The sequence below is a fragment of the Pterocles gutturalis genome, unplaced genomic scaffold, assembly GCF_000699245.1.
Source record: "Pterocles gutturalis isolate BGI_N339 unplaced genomic scaffold, ASM69924v1 scaffold44601, whole genome shotgun sequence".
In the NCBI taxonomy this organism is placed as follows: domain Eukaryota; kingdom Metazoa; phylum Chordata; class Aves; order Pterocliformes; family Pteroclidae; genus Pterocles; species Pterocles gutturalis.
Genome location: NW_010104576.1, coordinates 647 through 21073, shown reverse-complemented (window position 1 = coordinate 21073; position 20427 = coordinate 647). Strand labels below are relative to the sequence as shown.

General features: G+C 52.4%; 1 protein-coding gene across 1 annotated transcript; it reads right to left on the bottom strand.

Annotated features, from left to right (window-relative positions):
- Nucleotides 1-407: 407 nt before the first annotated feature.
- LOC104471680 (aryl hydrocarbon receptor-like) lies at nt 408-17327 on the bottom strand (the record flags this gene model as incomplete). Its single annotated transcript, XM_010087109.1, is given in 10 exon segments — nt 408-521; nt 524-2058; nt 2502-2645; nt 3013-3120; nt 3513-3703; nt 3834-3961; nt 4476-4590; nt 5879-5968; nt 8656-8774; nt 17140-17327. Coding segments are annotated over 10 exon segments (2732 nt in total), but the record flags the coding sequence as incomplete, so codon positions are not given.
- Nucleotides 17328-20427: the final 3100 nt, after the last annotated feature.

The window sequence follows — 20427 nt, the reverse complement described above, 5'->3', positions numbered from 1 at the left end:
AACCCACAAAAACACAAAACACTTTAATCCTAGGCTGCCTGAAAGCTCTGCTAGGGCACCTCGTTTCAGGCACTGGAAGACAAAATCCTCAGAATCAGGAAGCATGGAGCACCACTTGCAGGTGTGCATGGCCAGAAGAGCTTGTAATTACCGGTGGCTTTTCAAAACATGGCTCCTAGTTTACAATGGGGCTTCCAAACAGGCTGCCCAGGACCAATGCTGTGCCCACATCTGCCCGGCACCACCCCTCGCTCCATCCGTGTGACCTGGTGCACCCCTCAGGTCCTGCAGCCCTCACACCTCACCTTGAGCTGGACCTCGCAGGCACAGAGCGGCTGCCCAGCCCCAAAAGATGCCGATGGGAAGCCAGAGCCCTGCTTGGAGGAGGGAGGCACTCGTGCACCCACCTTTGCAGGGAGAGCTGCTGAACACCTCAAAACTGAACCTGGTGAGGAACGAGATGCTACAGGGTGGCACTCGCTGGGGCAAGACAAAGCACCCACATGCTGGGGAAGGGATAGTTTAGAGGCGTCCCTAAGAAAGTTGCTCTCATGTCCAAAAAGGCTATTTCCATACTGGCATTCAGGCAGCATGACATGGTCCATCCAGTGGGTGCTGGGACCTGCACTGGACCCCAACAGGAGTCCGGAGTGTTGTGCTGGACCTGCCCCACCACATCTCTGAGGAGCTACCCCAGCCTGCATGAACCACTTGTCCAGCTCCCCCTCCCAGGAAAATCTGGGCTCTGGGGAGACTCTTGGGGGCTGTTTGGGGAAGTCACCATCCCCTGGCAGCTGGCTGAATCCTAAGTGTGCTGATGCTTGTGCACAGAGAGCAGCCTCCTCATCCTCTCCAGCCCCGGAGAACACGGATTCATGCAAGCCCTGCGCAGGACAAGGAGCAAGTTGGGAGGACAGCAACCACAGACCAGCCCCCGGGGAGCTTTCGGGGCTGCTGGCCAGCAGAGTTTGTGACTCCAGGTGTGTTCCTGCTGCTTCCAGCTGTTTCGGAGCTGCAGCCATCCAAGTCTCCAATGGGCAACCTCCAGAAGAAGCGCTCTGACCCAAAACATTGGCTGGGTTTGCCTGGACTAGGACATGGGGCCACTGAGTCACTCCTGTGCTTGAGTGCAACGGAGGTGGGCAGCTTGAGCCCACCTGATCATCAGGAAGAGCATTATCGACCAGAGCAGAGGTAGTAACTTCTGCTTGAAGCACTTGTCTGGGGTTTTCCAGCTTGCTGGTGGAGCCCGGGACATCCAGAACAGTTCCTCCCACCAGCCTGGCTGGTTTAAATGGGACTTGCTGTCCTGCTTGAGCAGAGCTGACCTTGGATGTAACAGAGACTAGAGAGACCACAGCATCTTGGCCTTGTGCACCAGGTTCCCAAGGCTCTGGTGGGGCTTGTAACGCTGATTTAGTTGCCCAGCAGTGCTGGAAATGAGCCGCAGCACTGTTTTCTTCATTGCAGGGTGATGTACTGCAGCACAGGAAGTCCGTGCTCTCCCCAGCATCCTCCCTGAGGAGCATCTGCTCCACACAGGAGGTCACCTCGGTGCCCAGCCTCCTGCCAACCTCCTGAGCTGGCAGCTCCTCTGCACCCAAGTTGAGCAGAGCCTCCTCCCACCGCTGCAGCTCCGCATTGTCCACACTGAAGTTCTGGAGGGTCTGGCAGATGTTTCCATCCACCTCGCTCTTCTCAAAGAGGGTTTCGATTATGACCAGGAGAGAGTCGCTGTCCCTCTTGGCATCGCCGACTTCCTCATTCTGGTTCAGTTCATCAAGCTCAGCAATGAGATCTGGCAAGAACTGAGGCACGTTATCAGCGTGGGAGGTGTATATCGATGCGTTCTGTTTCATCATGGCCCCAAGAAGAGAGTTAGGGTCTACCAAATGCTGCTTTGAGCAGGAATTTGCTTGTGATTCCAACTCCTCCTTAGCCTGGAAGGAGTCCAGGAACTCAGGGAGGTCATTCCCGTACAAGATTGCTTCCCCTGTGACAAAGCTAAAAGGCAGCTGCAGGCTCCTCTTCCGCAGGTGTTCCTCTCCTTCTTCATTCCTTCAGGGTGGAGGGAAAAAGAGATTGAAACACCATGAGCACCTCCTGCAGGCCAGGCAAAACCACCCTCCCGACAGTGAGAAGGGAGATCATTGCCCTGCTGTGGCTTTTCTAAAGAAAAGGGTGCTGGACTGGGCTGGCTACAACGCTGCTCGTGGAGGACGGGGTCTCTGCAGAGCCCATGGCGGGGGTCTGCATGGCTCAGGGAACGGCCGTGTGTCCAGGGCTCACCGCAGGCAGGAGCAAGCATGTCTGCAATCACCTTCTCAGGGCTATTTTGCTCATGCTACCCTTGCTACAGGAGGGCACATGCTCCAAAGTGCTAACTGTGCAACACAACGACCCCTTCCTCCACTCTCACTGCCTCCGTGTGGACCCGAGCAGCCCCACGGCCACCCACGCCCAGAGCAGGTGAAGGCAGCTGGAGACCCAGCGATACTCACGACAGGGCTCGCAGCCGGGCAATGATGCAGTCGGGTTTGCCCCCTTTGTACACCAGATGGGCGTTGGACTGCACCCACAGCCAGCCATAGTTCTTGGTCAGCATCCGGAAAACCGTCAGCCCGGTCTCCCCTGTCTCCATCATTGGGGCAGGGAGAGAAGAGAGGTGGCACGGACACGGTTATCCCGTGGGGGCAGACAAATGGCACATGCAAAATGCCACAATGTCGAGCATCACCTTGTGCCCATTCTATGGGGGCAGAAGAGGGAGGATGCAGCCAGCACACGATGCCACGTGCTGTGCTGTTCCCCTGCCCGCTCCTTCCCCAAGCAGGTATCACCCAGGAGGGGAGAGCCTTTAGTACAGCCGCTCCAGACCTGGACAGATGGCCCAGCAAGGACCAATGGTCCCGACACATCCAGAGCTGCTGGAGAGCCATGAAGGCTCCCCACAAACACACCCGCTCTGATAGCCCCCCCAGCCAGCGCTGCTGCTCCCCCCGGCACTCACTTCTCACGTGGTTCTCAGCACAGTGCATCACGTCAGCCACGTGCACAAACTGGTACCCAGACCCCGTCCTGAACAGATCCGTTTCTGTGTACCCCAGCACAACCTTCCCCCTGGAAACAGGGCAGAAACCAAATGACACCAGGGATGGATCACCCAGATGGACCCCAGCAGCCAGATGTGACCCCCTTCCCAGCACCCAGGCAGCTCACCAGAGCCTCCAGCTTCGGATGGTACAACTTGGGCTGAGCTGCATCCCCCCCCTCTTCCACAAAACCCCATGCTGGGTTTGCTGGGATAAAACATGGGAGCCAGGAAGTACTGGCACCCAGTTCATCTGCTCCCTGGGTTACTGGAGGCTGCAGAAATGGCTGGCAGGTGACGGACAAAAGCAGCAGACAACTTGCCACCAGGAGCTGGCTCAGAAGTGCCCTGCTCCCACAACCTCTGCTGTTCTGTTCGGCACCACAAGATTTTGCCACGGGGAAGGTGCGAGATGTCCTACCAGGAATCACAGGCTGTGAGAGTGAAGTCCAGCTTGTGCTTTGTCTGGAAGATCAGCATCTTGGTCTGAAGATCCAGGATGAAGAGTGGCTGGAGGGGAGTTGCAATGGCGAAGAAAGCAAGAGGGGACCTGTCCGATGTCCTCTTCTGTTGCCCAAGAAGGAATTTCAAGTGCCCGTGGAAATTCAAGGCCTTAGAGGGATCAGAAAACGTGGGTGAGAAGCAAACAGGGTGATGGGAACTGGCTGTGCTCTCACCCCTAAGGGACACGAGCTGGAACATGCTGGGGGTAGAGGGGCGTCCCGGCACAGGGCTGCGTTACCAGAAATCCCGAGGAGTTGTCCAGCAGGCAGCGGAAGCGGCAGGTGAAGCTCCTCTCTGTGAAGGAGGGTTTCCCGGGGCTGGACCTGGCGCTGCATCCAGCCGGCAGTGGCTGGTCGGTGGGAAGGACTAGGAAATCAAAGGGAAAAGGAAGCTTTCCAGGCTGTGCAAGGCTCATGGCCTTGCAGACTTGCTCCTGGTGGAGACTTCGCTGTTCAAGTGAGCCCATGGATCTTCACAAAAGAGGTATGACCTTGCCGTGGGAAATTACCAATTCATGGTTGTTTCTGGTCCCCACAAGCTCAGCTTGCCTCCCACACAGGAGCAAGGCAATGAGCTGTCCCTACTGAAATAAAGAGGATTTCAAACACTGAAAAGCCAAAAAGGTTTGGGGGAAGTGTCCCCATCCCTCCAGCACAGCAAAGGACAGCACGCCATTGCTGTTGGCTGCTTTTGGTCATGGGTGGCCACTACCCCTAGGATAGTTGCGAGTCCCAGGGGGAAGCTATGGGATACTTCTCAGCACAGGGCTGTGCTTGGTGGCTAGAAATGCCACCAGGAGAGTTTTCCAGCACAGGGTGACCATGCAGAGGAGGCTGGCTGGTCCCCGAGGATCGCTGCTAGGGACCACCCTGGCACTCACCACCAGCAGCGCGCTGGGTGCTGCTGGACGCTGGGTCCCTGTGCAGCTGGCACCAGAAGGCAGCTCTGTCATCTGCGTGGATCAGCTCATACACGCTCTGGTAGATGAGATCCGACTGGAACGACACAAGGGGAGAAGAGCGTTGACTCCTGCCCAGCCTGGAGAGGCGTCTGGAGGAGGACACAGCAGGATGCTTTCCTTCATGGGGACTAAAAGTGATCGTGCTAAAGTGAAAGTACTTAAAAGAGTGAGCGTAAAGAGACAGGTAAACACAGCCAGCTTTGTGTGCTATGTGGAGAGCAAGGACCAGGAACCGGCTGCTTTTTTAGGGAGCATGGCACAGGAAGGAGGAAAAGGGAGCCAAGAGGCAGTCTGCCTGGGGAAATGGTGGCAATAGCTCCAAGGTTTCTAGAAGCAATAGAAATGGCCATGTCCAAGTAACTCCAGTTGCTCAGGTCTGTCAACACCACCCATCTCCCCAGTGTCTCCTGGCCACAGCTAAGCAGAGCTTTCCAGCCTGTTCCCCACACCAGCAAGGCTGAGGTTCTCCTGGTGTCACCCAGCCCTTCCACCAGGAAAGGCACACATACTGATGCTGGGCTGTTGGGCTGGCCACACAGGAGAAAGACCAGCATGTCCTCACACCTCCTGCCTCCCAATTCAGCCCCCTCCTTCTAGGGGGCCTGAACCAGCCTTTCCCATCCCAGTCCTTCATGCTGTGGTAGTCAGCGTGGTCCTGCCGAGTCCATAGGCAGCTCAGGCCAACAACTGCCATGTCCCTGCCCTTGGAAACATGCCAGAGCACAGCCTCCCGCTCAACCAGACATAGAGGTACTTTGAGAAGACCACTCTGTGCCTGACAGCTGTTTTGACTTGGGGCATCAGCCCGTGAGGATCCTTCTACAGTGAGCTGGGAAAGGGTGCAAAGAGAGGACAAAGAAGAAAACACACCAGTCTCTGTGGGTGTACCAGGAAGCCATGGAACGAAGTGGCTTTGGCAGCCTCATGGCCCTCCTGTTGACTCAGTCCTTTGGCCAAAGGAGCTGGACATTAGGGGAACCAGAGGCGACAGGGTGGATGTTGAGGGTGGTGAGGCAGTGGCCCAGGTTGCCCAGAGAAGCTGTGGATGCCCCATCCCTGGAGGGGTTCAAGGCCAGGCTGGATGAGGCTTTGAGCAACCTGGGCTAGTGGGAGGTGTCCCTGCCCATGGCAGGGGGCTTGGAACACTTGTTGGCTTTCACAGCCCCCAAAGAACATGACTCATTTGAAAATGTCCACCAAAAATGATCCAAGGGAGCTGAGAAGGGAGAAGAAAAGAAAGCCCTGGCATGGCTATCAGCACCTCCTTCCCAGGCCTGGACTGCATCCATCTGCTTACAGTCAGGAAGAGAAGTGGTACCCACCTGATGAAAGCCCAGGTAGTCCTGCACAGTATGGGAGACATAGAAGATGTGGCCATCTCCAGTCACAGCGATGACAAACCCATTAAGTGCCTGAAAGCATAAGTTGAGTCCAGAGTTAGTCTCCCTAGCTCCAATCCAGCTGCTCAAAGATGAACTTCTCCAGGTTCTTTTTCTTAAGCATTCGGGGACAGGAAGGGACCTTCTCTGACAACAAGGAACTCCATAGAAAAGGAAAGCACCTTGTGACCATGCAAGACTTTTTATCCTGGTTAGTTGTGGGATTTTTTTCAGTGTTAGCATGGGCAATGATCCAAGATGGACTGACCACTTTCGGAGATTTTGTCTCCTCTTGCCTGAGTTCTAGATGATAGAAGATAAGACTTTAAACACAAAAAACCCCCTCATCTCTATAAAAAAAAAAACAAAAACCAATCTTTGTGCTCATACCATCTGCCAACTTCACTTCTTGCCTTGCACTCTGCAATTACATACGCATGGCCTGCAGTTAAATACATACCCAGCTGGTATCTCTTTGCTTGAAAAAAACAAACCCACACTGAATTAGAGAAACTATTCCAAAATCCTGGGAAAGCATGGCTGGGGTGCAGGGAGGGGACCTCATGCATCAAGGGAATATCCAGAAAAAGAAGCAAGATGAAGATCCAGAGATATCTGGTGACCATTTCAGGCTGATTTTCTCCAAAATGAAAGTACTGCACTGGATAGTAATTCTTGTCCCCTACTCTTGCCTGTAAAATATTTAATTTATTACTGAAAATGAGACAAATTAGGAAAAGAAAGCCCTAAGTGGAAGTCTGCATTTAATCAGGATGCGGGCAGAAGCCTGAGCACATCTCAAACATCAGGCCAGGACCTGCCACGACAATTATGGACTCTGCCCTCATTGCCCAGCTCAGCCGCACTGAGATGCTTCTGGACAGGAGCATGGGGACATACTGTTTGCTTTGAAACCAGGCTGGAGAGAAGGGTCCAGCCGTCCATGCTGCTCCTCCAGCTCTGCTCACCCTCTTGCTCCCTGCAAAAAGGAGGCAGGAGCCATTGAATGATACAGCTCATGCATTTGCCCATTTACAGCAACACTCCAGCTCGCCTGGGATGGCTTTTTTTAGCCACTTGGATTATTTGAGAAGCTGCTGGATTGAGCACACTGCTTGACAGCATACAGATCCAGCTTGCAGCAGGACCGGTCCCTTTCCTTTGTGCTCTGCAGCCCCATGAGGGGCGCTGAGTCAGAGTTTTCTGCAAATTACAGTATCTGATTAAAATGCTCTTTGAGAGGGGGAAAAAACATCAGGCAGCTCAGCTGGGGGATTTCTGTCACATTAACACCTCATAAGCTCTCCAGATGCCTTCAGTCACGCAGGGCTGACAGTGCTCTGGTGGCTCAACACATTGCCATCACCTGGTACAGCTCAAACCCCCAGAGCAGCTCCATCAAGAGGAAACAGCCTCAAGTTGCACCAGGGGAGGTTTAGGCTGGATATTAGAAAAAATTTCTTCACTGAAAGAGTGATCAGGCATTGGAACAGGCTGCCCAGGGAAGTGGGGGAGTCACCATCCCTGGAGGGGTTCAAGAAACGTGTAGATGTGGTGCTTAGGGAGTTCCTGCTGGGGCTCTGCTCACAGGGGAGCTCACACCTGCCTGCCTGTCCGAAACGGTGGGCATTCATGTGAGGCCATGCAGGAGCAGAACTGGAGGCACCAGAGTCAGACCTCAAGCAGAGCCAAGCATCCATCTGCTTTTGTTTGGAGAGGTGGAAGAAAGGAGAAGAGGACCCGAGGCCCAGAAAGCACAGACATATGCGATATCAGGATACAGCACAGACTTGCCCTGCAGCCCCAGGAGCAGCACGTTTTCAGTTGAGATGCCCAGATACTTATTTAGCAACCAGCCTTTCCACAGGCCCTTCCTATCCCATTTCCTTCCAGCTTACATTTGCAAACTGCAGCCCAAGCCAACATCATTCTGGCCAGCTGATTCACCAGCTCCTTGTACTCTGAAGGTCAGTGAGAGCTATTTCATTAGACACACACTGGCGTTTGCACAAAGCAAAGCTCCCACCACGCACTGAGTTTTTCCACCACTGTCTCCCAGATCCGTGTTCCCTTCTTTTCTCCCCCCTCAACCTTCAGAACCAGGGCTTTTTCCATCTCAGGTGGGCAGTGAACTCATGCTAGGGACCTCATGCAACACCCCAGGTAGGGCAAATCGTTCCTAGCAGATGTTTCATCCTGCAGCTATCACCATTCTCCTCTCGGCATTTATTAGGACACAGGAACCCACCATCTCAGAGACTACATAACCAGGGATCATTCTGTACACTGTTGTGTGATACCCCTGTGCCCTTCTGGATGGGATTTACAAATTTGTGCACGTTGGATCCATGGGCCGTAGCGGGTCCTGAGGAAAAATGCTGGGTTTGGGCTCAGTGACAGCTAATGCCTGCAAGCTACAGGCGCAGACAGCACCCACCACCTCTGCGAGAAGGACGTAACCCACCACCCTGAGCCTTGCTCTGTTCACAGATATGGTTTTATGGCACGGCCCATACAGAGTTGCTGCTGCTGGTCCCTGTCCCAAGGTACTCGGTGCCTGCAGAATTCAGAGAGAAGCAGCTCCTGGCAAAGCAGAGTCTCCTCTTGCTCCAGAGATGGGACCACATGCCCCATACCTGCTGTATGGGGACCAGCCATTGTGCCCAGCGGAGGGCAGGAGCCAAGGGACGATCCCAAATGACTGAGCTGTGGGAAAATACCTGGAGCAGCAATTCCCCCTCAGGAAACAGCTCCCTGTTGACCTGTGGGTCCACCCATCCATTCCCTCCTGGGGCTCTGGGATGATCCAGCACGTAATCACCAACATTCGGAGCTATGTCTGCAAGTGAGAGAGCAAGAAATCAGCATGGAAGGGGCAAACTGGGAGCCTCTCCCTCCTCCTCCCCGCCCCAGTGCTGCTCCTGCATGGCTGCACCATGCTACCCAATGCACATCGACCCAGCTTGGAGGGAGATGAGACCAGCGGGAACTGGAGCAGAGTTTTATAGAGCCATGCCCGGCTTGCCCAATGCTTCCTCCAAGAGATTATTTCCCTTGCTTGGTCCCATTTGTGGGAAACCTGGTTTCTGTCGAGGTCTGAGGCAGAGACGCAAAGGATAGAGGCGAGATGAGTGCTTCTGGGCTGCCCAGGCTAGGAAACACCACCCAGAACAGTGAGAAGTCTTCATGATAGGACCCGGCAAGAGCCCGAGTCGGCTTCAAGCCACCCCAGTGTGACAAGGTCTGCTTTCCTGCCCTTGAGGGCTGACAAAATATGGTGGCAAACCTTCCCAAGCCATCTGAGATGCTGTCAAGTCATCCGTATTTTTTTCTCCCATCCTCTTTGGCTGCTCAGGAGCAGATCAGAGGGCTAGTGGCCATGGCACTCCCAGTGAGACACTCCTGAGCAGCTCTCAGCTCCCAGGACTCGCTGCCGTGACCTCCCCAGGCTGATTCATATGCTGCCTCATGCTTCCTCACTAGATGCCTTCAAGACAACACCCATGGGTGCAGCCGATGTGAAACCTCCTGCCCTGGTCACACCACCTCCAGCATCAAGGATGGTACTTCATCTGAAAAACTCCATCTAAACTCAGCTTCCCACAAAAGGACAATTTCAAGGCATGTTTCTGTACCAACTCGACCAAAAACCCCCAGGAAAACCTCAAAGAAGCCCCCATGTAGGAACCACCCTGCCTCTGCCATCACCACGAGCTCCTGCTGCACCCAGAGTTCAGCCAGAGCTCACATGCTCTGTGCACAGCCACATCCCGGCAGAGCATCACTGCCTGCTCCGTCAGAGCCCTGGCTTCTGATGGCACTGTATGACTGTGGCTGGATCCAAAGAGAAAAGGTCTTCTGAATTTGAGGGAACGGTAGAAAATGAGGAAAAACCCCAAATCATCCCAAATCTGATCCCACATTTAATGTTCTCCATGGTAGAAGTTCTCACCTCACTACTGAAAAGTCTTAAAGGTTTGGTTTTTTTTCCACAGTAGCACCAAGTTCAAAGCCAAAATCATTCCAAACCTAAAATAGTTCCATCTGAAACTGCTGATACGAGACATTTTGCTTCTCGTGAAACCATCGCTATGCAAAAGCATTTTCCCTGACAGACCTGCATCTTTGGATTAATAACCAGTCTGAGGACAAAACATCACTCAGATCTATTTATGTGCGGAGCCAGAGTGACAACAAGCACCCACTCATGCAGGCTTTCAGCAACCAGGCGCATGGTTAAAGAAAATTAGCTGAAGGTCTTGCATAAGGTGACACAGAGGAGCCACACGGGTTCAAACAAAAGTGGAGAAGATGCTCTGAGCCCATTAAGCAGAATTAGCTCCGATCTTTATCACTGATAGAACCAGGCTTCTTCAGCCTCCCGCAAACCTTGAGAGATGCTCCTTTCTCCAGGAGACGACCCTCTGCATGGACACTGCCCAAATCAGCCAGAGGTGGATCAGCCGGGCCAGGGGACGCAAGACTTCTGGGGAAAGGTTGGGAACGACGAGGTTCAACGCCAGGAAAGTGGTCCACCATGCTACTCCTAGGAGAGCAGGGAGACCAATCCTGCCAACTCTTGTACTGCAGAAGAGCTTGGCTAAAATTTGCTGAGATTTTAGCAACCGATCTCAAAGTCCAGTCCCACCCAATCCCAGGGGAAGAGGTGGTTCAGTAGCTGACAGTCATGGCCAATCTAGATGACTTCCCTGAATACTTGACTTTAAACTTGCATGCCAAATTTCCTTTTTTTTTTTTTTTTTTTTAAATTTGCACAGGGAAGACTGTGATACCAGGCAGAAGAGAGCTGTACAACATCTGCAGTGCTTGCACCAGGGGTCAGACAAGTTACAGCAGACGTGTGTGTGCCCCAAACGAGCCCATGGAGGCACAGAGGAGCTTCGAAAGCTTTCTTCTCAATGCCTGAAGCTTGTCCTTTCCAGCAAGCTACAAGTTTTTCTGGTTTCTCACTAAAGCACAGACAGAAGAAAGAGAACATTTAAAAGCAAAGAAGATTTAAAAGATGATCCAGTGAGTGATTACCCTGCAATGGCATCTCCTGGTTTCCAAACAGCCTTGTGCTCCAGAACCAAGTTCAAGTCCCAAAAGCACTCGGTCTTTCAACTTTCCAAAATCAAATCCTCATGAGCTTCCAGCTGCAATCCTGCTGCTCACTTATCCATCCACAAAGCCCAAGCACAAATCATCACGACCATGGTCCTCTCCAGGCAGGAGAGGGGAGGATGCAGAAGCTCCCGCGTACCTGCTGCTGACCCACAGCTCTCATGGCCAGCCCTCACTGTGGCCTCACCCTTGCTGTGCCCACCAACCAGCTCTTCCTCACACCCAGAGGAAGGTGATGGTGAGCTAAAAGCAGCATTATGAAGAAGTAAGACAGGGATATCCAGGAGAGGATATTCGAGTTTCACACCAGGCAAGCACAAGAAAGCCCGAGCTTTAGGAGCCAATTCCCCAGAGAGCTTGGCCATCCATTTCTTTTCTGTTTTGGGTTTGCTGATCAGGAAGAGGCAAATGCCAGCAGGAAAGGTGACCTCGGCCAACACACCCCACTCCTGTAAGCAGCCAGGCTAGTTGCAGACAACACAAGGAAGCTCAGTCCCATGGCTGGAGGGAGGACAGGAAAAGCAACGCAAGAAAACGAGGAGCCTCAGAACATCACCCAGAGCCCACTTGCAATTTCCTTTCTGAGTTCGGACACGATTTAGAGGCCACAACACAACCAGCCCAGACTGTAGTTTCCTGAAGGACACCAGATTCAGTTGCATAATGCTGCAAAACTCACCTCAGGGTCACCAAACTTCTAACGTGAACCCTGTTTGCTTTGTCCCTCTGATAAAGCAAGACTTTACAGAAATCCCTATGCAAACATTTGCAGGAAGCACAAAAATCTGTGCAAAGCCAGCTTTCAATCCAACACGCAAAATAACAGCTGGCCTTGTTCCCGCAAAGTGAGAGCCATGCTCAGTCCGAGTCGGAAACTGATGGACACGCCAGGAATCGGTCATTTTTTCCGTGAAGAGTAGTCAACCCCAAAACCAGCACAAGATCAGGAAAGCTGTAGAGCTTGTCAGAAAACACTAACCATTCTTACTGAGCTTTCAGCCCGTCCACAGAAGTCGATACCATTTCTGTCCTGCTTAGAGGAGGTCTTATAAAACATTTCTAAAAATAGATCATTCTCCATCAGTTGCTGCTTGTTCATGGCATCTGCGTGGCAGATTATTTATACTGACCCAGACCAGTGTCACAGGTCCCACGTGCATTTTCATGAGCCTGCTAATTACTACAGCCCTGTCTGCTGGTGTCAGAGGGGAAAGCTCCAGGAAAACCTGAAGTTCCTCGGAAATTATCAGCAAAACCCTCATGCTGGACCTCCACAGGTCTCTGAAGCTGCCCAGGGATGCCTAGGTGCTGGTTTTCCTGCTCCAGGTGGCCAGACAGCAGGTCTGCCTGGTTTAAGGACCAAGAAAGGGATAACACAGCAGCTCCAACAAAAGGCTGCAGGCAGACAAGCTCACCCTGCATGCAAACCTGGCATGGCCAAAGCAAGTTTCTGGACACCAGCACAAAGCCTGGCCAGCTCTGAGGTCAGGGAAGTTTCCCTGGTAACTCAAGCAGGTGTTGCAGGCTCTTCAGGACAGTGTAGTCCTCTCCAACTCTAGAAGGAGGTGTGGGGACCTGTCCACCATCACCAAGAAGAAACCAGCCAAAGACCTGTCACCTCTACAAGGTCTTCCTGAGGTAGTTTCCAAACCGGCAAAAGCCATACCAGGAGCAGCCAGAGGAAATTAAGCTGAAAGAGGGTGGGTTTAGATTAGATGTTAGGAAGACATTTTTTCCTGTGCAGGTGGTGAGACCCTGGCCCAGGTTGCCCAGAGAAGCTGTGGATGCCCCATCCCTGGAGGGGTTCAAGGCCAGGCTGGATGAGGCTTTGAGCAACCTGGGCTAGTGGGAGGTGTCCCTGCCCATGGCAGGGGGGTGGGACTGGGTGATCTTGAAGGTGCCTTCCCACCCAAACCGTTCTGTGAGTCTGTGATTCTAAATACCAGTCGATGCAGACATGCCAAGGAGAACGAGAGGATTGCTCAGAAGAAGCATTGTCCATCTCATCTCTTACCAGTCTTTCCCCAAACATTTGAAATTAAAATAAAGAAAAACCAAGAAACCCAGCACCAGTAACAAAAAGCCAAGCACAGTTTAGTTCATCTCTACTCCCAAAGCACCACCACACATCAGGCTGTACAGGAGACTTAAAGCAGGGAGGCAGAGCTAGCAGAGGGACACCAAATGCTAGGCAGCAGCTAATTCCTCGTGCCTTTCACAACAGTCAGTCTACCTCCTGCCCCAAAGACTTGGATATCTGCTCCAAAGACATGAAGCCGAAAGGAGGCAGAGCCTCAGATGGTCTTTTTGGCACATGCTGCGTTTCTCGCAAGAACCATCACCAGCAGTACGTGGGGCTTTTGCTTTTAACCTGTGACACAGCCCAGGCAGGCATACGGCCAGGGTCACCCACTGGCACTCACCTCCCCACCAGAATGGTTATAACCACGTCCTTTGGCTTCACATAGACTTCATTAACCCTTTGCCTAGGAGAAAGGGCAAGTGTCTGGACTCATCAGAAATGCTTGAAAAAAGGAACTCTTTAGCAACATGGCACCAATTAAAACAGAAAGCAGACGACAGCAAAGCTGAACCAGAAAGCACGGCACGAGGGCTTTCACCCTCTCCCCCTACTCCCTGAAACGCCCGATGTGAGCAGGCTGCCGTGACTTCCAGATGACACAGGTCTTCATCAGGCTTGAACCGAGGGCGACCTTGATGAATCGGTGGGCTGATCTGAAGTCAAACAAGATGAACTTCAGGGCAGACATGAACAAAAAGAGGTGGGGGGATGGAAATCAAAGGCACAGTGGCCAAATGGGAGTAATTGGCCTGGCAGAATGGGCCCCCTGAGAAGGGACAAGGCTGCCACCGAATGCAAATCCATGCAATGATGACTGCTTTTCTGAAGCAGCTCTGGCACTGGGAAGGACGTGCCAAGTGCATCCAGTGGGAACCGGCACTGCTCAGAGGCAGGGGTCCCAGCTGGACAGCTTGGCACAGGGGTCTCCTCCTGGGGACCGACATCCCCAGCAGGAGAGGGCCCCGGCAGAGCCCCCCAGGGACAGGTTACAAACCTGGCATGGGGCAAAAGCTAAGGGAGCCAAGTTTATCCAGTCTGCAGGGGAGAAGACGTGATAAGGAACCTTTAAGTATAGAAGGACACTGATGGCTTCCTACCCTCCACATGCTCTGCCTTCATCAGGGTCCACCCCTGTCTGCTTGAGCCCACGGCACTGGAGATGAGACACATCCCCATCCAGATGTCCTGACCCCCACCATGCACACACACCAGTCCACACCTCACCCAGCTGTGGGAGTCACCCCAACCCTCAAGCACTGCTCCGTGGTGTTTAAAGCAACTGCTTTGGTAAGCAGGTTATGAAAGCAATCCCTGGTGGCCTTTCAGGCTTTATTTGCACTGTAGCCTGCAGTTCGTGTCCTGCTGGCAAGCAGGGGGAGCACCGTGACTCAGGGGTGCAGCGACTATCCCCCCAGCCAGGCTCTGCACCCCCATTTTCCCTCTTAGCCCAGACACGTGCTGGGTGCCTCAGAGCGGCCATATCAATAAGGAGGGCCACTTGCTGCCTTTTTTTGAATGTCAGAGTAGAAAGCAATGCAGGTTAACGCTCTGCCAGCCCCGCCTTGGACAGAAGGACCTGTTGCATCCCCATATCATCACATCTTGCCATCACTGCATTAAGCTGCCTTCCTTCCCAGCTACCCACCCTACATCTCATAGACAGGCAGGGAGTGAATCCAATTTCCCACATTCGCCCCCCAAAAAGCAGACAACAAAGGAAGACATGCTTAGCAAGGCTCACTCTGTCCAACCTTGCCTTTGAGGAGCTCAACAGCACCCAAACTGCATCCAATGCTGTTCTTGCAGCCATCACCCCTCTTGTGCAAAAGCAGCCAACACAAGACATTTTCCCTCTGCAGCAAGGTGCCTCTTCACATCCCCATCGTGTCTTTTGGGGTCCTGCTCCAAGGAAGGACCTCCTGGGTTATAGCCTTTCTGACCCAGCCACAGTCAGCCAGTACCCACACAGGCTCAGCAAAACCTTCAGCAGCTGGAAACGCTTAGGAAGACGTCCTGGATGTGCCCGGGGAACAGCTAACACCACAAGAGAGGTCAGGTCAGCACCTAGGGCCAAATATCCAGCACCTCCAAAGCAAGAATGAGGGTCCATCACACTCACAGCCACATCGGGTGGTCTGCCAGCTGCCCGAGCCCTTTGCAGAGGCAACACGCTGTTGTGATGCTCCAACACTGCCCCAGGGACGGGAGCTGGAGGAGCAGAAGGGAGCTGCTCTGGCTCCCACCTGAGAAACCAGCTCTGTCAGAGAGATCTCACCATCGCAGCCCCACATGTGAGCTACAGCTTCAGGAGTAGGAGCTGAACCATTCGCAACCCCTGGGCCTGGGAGAGGGTCCCCAGCAGGGTATGGCGTGAGTACATCAGCACAAAAATTCCCTGGGCTTTGGCTGGGGCGAGAGGGCAGCCAGCAGCTCTGCACACCCAGGGTAGCTCGCTGGCCTCCTCTTTGCAGTATTTCCTTGCTCATAAATGCAGCACCACATCAGGTGATGTGTAGTGTGTACAAGGAATCCCTGTTCCTCAAACCCAAGGTCTGCAGAACCCTGGAGCCCTCAGCACAAGTATTTTTACCAGCAGTAACTATCTGAGATACACCAACGACTACTGAAAATCCAGAGGGCAATCACAGCTGTGACCTGCAAGGAGGAGGAAGAGAGCTACACGCACGCAGGGGCAGAAACACATCAAAAAGCCCCTGGTGCCAAGAGCAGAAGCAAAAGAGCAGCAATGTCTGGCCACAATTGCTCTCCCACTGCGGTTGCTGCCCTGTACCGGGGTCTCTGCAGCTGCAGAGGCAAACACGAGGAGATGAGTTTTCCAGGCACATCAGCTCAACCCTCCAACCTGCAAAAATGAACTGGGGTCTCCGGGTATGAGGCATCACCCTCAATCTCCTAGAAATGCTCATTAGAGAAGTATAATAGACCCACCACAGCTGAGCCCAGCGCAGCCAGGGTGGCAAGCACAGCAGGAAACCACCATTGTATGAGATCCCCCTCCCCAAGGAAGAAAGAGGAGAAAAATGAGCTGACAAAACGCCAAAGCAAACAAGGGCCTTAGGAGCAGCCTTGTCTGACCTGCCATTCTCAACCAACAGTGCAGCCCTGTACAATACCTTCTACCTGTCCAGGAGAGACACAGCAGCCCACAGATCCCAGGGATTTTCAATTTAATTATAAACTGCAGTTCCAGTTAGATGAGGGAAAAACGTCTGTTCAGCAAGACACACGCTGTTTTACCTAGTGCTCTCTTGACCATGCGCTGGTGAGAGCAGAACGCAGGAGGGTTTTTGGACACAAAGGAGGGGTGGCATGGCTGCTAATGAGAAGGAGATGGAGGAGCTTTGCAGCTCAGGTCCTTGGGCAGGCACCTCCACCCATGGTGCCATTTCTGTGTCAGACCCCCCTCCGAAAATGATGGAGCCAAGGTCCTCTGCTCCCTGCACTGCTCCTGACCTCCTCCCAGCCCCTCTCAGATCGATCACCTGCCCTGCTCTCCATCTCCACGACTCAGTTTCCAAAACTGAACTAGGTGGTCTCACTTGCCTAAGGATGTTACTTTTGCAAGACACCAAGCACCCATAACCGACGGAAGAGGATTAAATTTAGGTGTGCAGCATCCAAAAATGAAGGTGATTCCTTCCAGAAGGGACATGGATAAAATCTGTGTCATGGCAGCAAAAGGCCTGAGGGGCAGATGTTCCATGAATGTGGCACTTCCCAGCAACCATCACCAACTCCCCACGCTTCTGGAGACACGGCACTTTCCCCCCCAGTTTTCCAGGGCATTTTCAGGCCAGTGCCTCAGATAAAGGTCCCACAACGATGTGTTAACAAAGGTCTTATACCACAAGTCATCATCAACCTACCTTCAGGAGACACAATTCTCCATCCCAAACACAGCTCAGGGTAGGATGTGAGCCATGCAGTGAGAATGGAGCCCGGGAGCTTTTTCACCCCTCGCAACACAGACACTCACCCATCAAGTAGCTCTTCGCCTTCAGGTATCCAACAGCCAGCCGGAGAACGGAGAGTTTATCGAGGCTGGTGCGCACACCTTCGGGGAAGGGCAGCAAGCCAGTCAGCTTGTTCAGCTCCTGGTTGAGTCTATCTCTATGCCGCTTGGAGGAGTTGGACTTCATGCCCTCAGGGGGTGAAGGTTTGGGGCTGGAAGAGGCAAAGGAGAGTTTAATCACACCAAGCCTGTATGACAGGCTCTTTCCAAACACAGTGTTGACTTTAGTGCAGCTGCAAAAACCGTAAAACATCATGTGGCCAAGGTAAAGCCATGAGGTAGCAAGAGCAAGCTCCAGCAAAGCCTACAAGGCTGGAAGAGACATGGCCATCCCATCTGGCCACCTTGTGCCACCCCAGGCATGATGTTCTCCAGCTGGAGGGTGGGGTTATCCTCAGATGGGCACCTCACCATGCACCTGGCTGAGAGATACTCTGGTGTTGCTCCCACCAGGGAGCAGGGAAAGGGACACTGAGGGCAGAGACCTACAAGCCATCAGAGCATCTCTTGGAGGTCTGGTTAGACTCTTCCACCCACACTCTGCTCTGTCCATGCTTTCTCCTCTTCTTCCTCATCCCATACCCTTCCCGGGCAGTAGGTCTCTCCCTGGTCATGCTCCACATGCTCACACTGGGTCCTCACCATGGCAAGCACGACCTCGACTTGCTCAGAGGATTCACATCAGCTGTTCTGCCTGCCCAGGACCAAGCAGCCCTTGGCAATGAGCATGCTAACAAACAGCAAGAATAGAAAGTGGGAAGGCCCAAAAATATTTTTTTGTATTTGAATTTATTTTAGTTATGGTCTTCTAAGTCTCCTCTGACTGCTCAGAGCCTGAATCCATTGGTTTACTTATATTACAAAGAGGAGCACTCGTGAAAGCCAATGACAGCACTTGGGCACAGATACTACACAGGGCGGTTTAGGGAACAGCATTTAGAATATAGCCTCTTTTTTTTAAGATTTTTTAAAAAAATTGTTCTCTTCCAATCTTCTGATTTCTGATCCTTTCAGATGGGTATTTTTCAACCTAAACCAACATCTGATGCCAAACTTGGGCCCTGGGATCAGCTCTCAGTCTGCAGAAGGAGGAGGGTCTTCTCTGTCTTACACCCATCTGGGGACCTGTCTCCATCAGCTGCAGTTATTTCACAAGCTACACCTGAAGTCCCAGCCACAGGAGTAAGAGGTTAGCTAATGACTTTAATGAGCCTTAGATGTCACCTTGTCTCCTTTGATTTTTAATGCAGATTTGAATTTTCTAGTTTGAAGAAAACCCCCGTATTTGGTTCGATTGCATCCCCTAACATGCAACTCATTGTTTTGATGTAATTTGTCTGATCACAAACTCCCTCTCTGCAGGCATTCTTGCTTCCTAAAGGAGCTTTGGATAAGAGGATCTGCCAGTACTTAGCAGCAATTTAAGCTCTCTCCTCTACTACTGCTCTTGAATCTCATCTGGCAGGACTGCTGGCATGTGTGACAAGAGAGGAAATGAGTATTAAATGAAACGCAGTGGGGTGCCTGTTAAATTTTCACTGCAAAGAGCTATGAAGGGGTCTTCTAAGCATAGATGGAAAATTGTAGCATTTCTCCAAAAAAGCTCAATCATGCTGTTTTGCAACATAAGCATCAGGAAGGATATACCAGGCTTCTTGGAGAGGGTGGGTATGATTCATCCCCAGGCTTGTCCATACAAGCTGGGCAAAACACGCTGGCACCGGTCCTTTTATGTACTCCATTAAGCGAGTGGCTTAAACACTTCTGAAATCACAATCACTCATCAGGAAGGAAAAAAAATGAAATAGTTTTCCTTTGACTCTGTGATTTAAAAAAATTTAAAAAAAAAAGAGGTGAAGAAAATTATTCTGAGTTTCCTCTGAGATCCTTTGAAGAAAAGTCCTCTGCCCACTCACTATCCAAATCTAGCCCACAAACAGCCAGAAAGAGAGAAAATGAGACTGGAGATGAGCTAGGAGTGCTGCACTGTATGGGAGAGGGTGAAATGCACCAGTGTAACAGAGTCTCTTGGATAGTCTGGCCAAGCACTGAAAACACTCTGTCTGAGACGCACAGGGTGACACAGCCACCAGCAACGCACCAGAAGGCTAAAGGAGGACACCCCAATGCCTTTGTTCCTGCACGTCCCCAGCTGCAGCACACAGTGTGCTTCACAGCCACCCTTGAGGGGAGGGATGACAAAGAGGAAAATGGCTCTGACAATGCCAGGCAGCTCTTTTGTCAGTGTAGCAAATTCATGGGCAAATGCTGCACCCTGTGCCCAGGAACTTCCCAGGCTGGAGGCTTCATGATTCTCCATCCTCAGGGATGCCCCAGGGAAACAGCTTCCAGGTGCTCATCACTACCAGGCAGTTCTGAAGGTCCCGTGAGCTCCGTGCAGACCAGCAGGCAGGGCCAGGAGAACCGCCAGCCCCCACCACACACACACACTTACCAAAGGAAAGGCATTGGCTTGAGCACAACCACATTATTAGCCACCAGAGAACCTGCACAGGTGAACACTGCAGGAAACGACATTTCCCCCGCTCACTGAAACAGTGAAGCTTGGTCTAGATGTTTAAAATCCGTTTAAATTCCCTGCCCTTAGGACTGTCTCCAGCCACATTGCAGGGCAAAGTCTCTGCCAGCCCTGGGCAGCACACAGGGCTGTCCCAAGGAGTGCTGCTTCCCAAGCACACCCCCAGAGCTCAACAAAGCAGCTCAACACCTTCCCAAAAAGCAAGGAAAAGGCATTTTAAAGGGGGCTGAGCCCCCATCCTGTTTGCAAGAGCCCTAATGCAGCAGTCTTATGAAACGGATACGGTGCAAAGCTCAGCACGGCCGTGCCACAGAGTTCCCGGAGAAGCTGCTGAGCCCCACGTAGCCCGGCTGGAGCGAAGCTACAGGGAAAGCTCTGCTGCCAGCGGGGCAAAGGTTGTGCTGCTGCTGCCGCGTTGTTTTTCCCCAGCTGCCCTTTGAACAGGGAACCACCCATCAGTAAGTTTACTACTTTTGCAAGCTAGCAAGTAGGGAGGGTTCTTATCTGTTAGCAAGAGTTGAGGTTGCATGAAATGATATATTATCTCCTAATTTTTATTGATTTATTTTAATAAGTAAAACCAGAGGGACCAAAGAACTCTCTAACCGCATCCTTCCCTCCCTGCCTGGCTGGTTGCACACCCCGCTGCCCCCAGCACGACCCTGCTGCAAGATCTGCCCAGCCACAGAGGAAAATAATCTCTTCCCATTCCT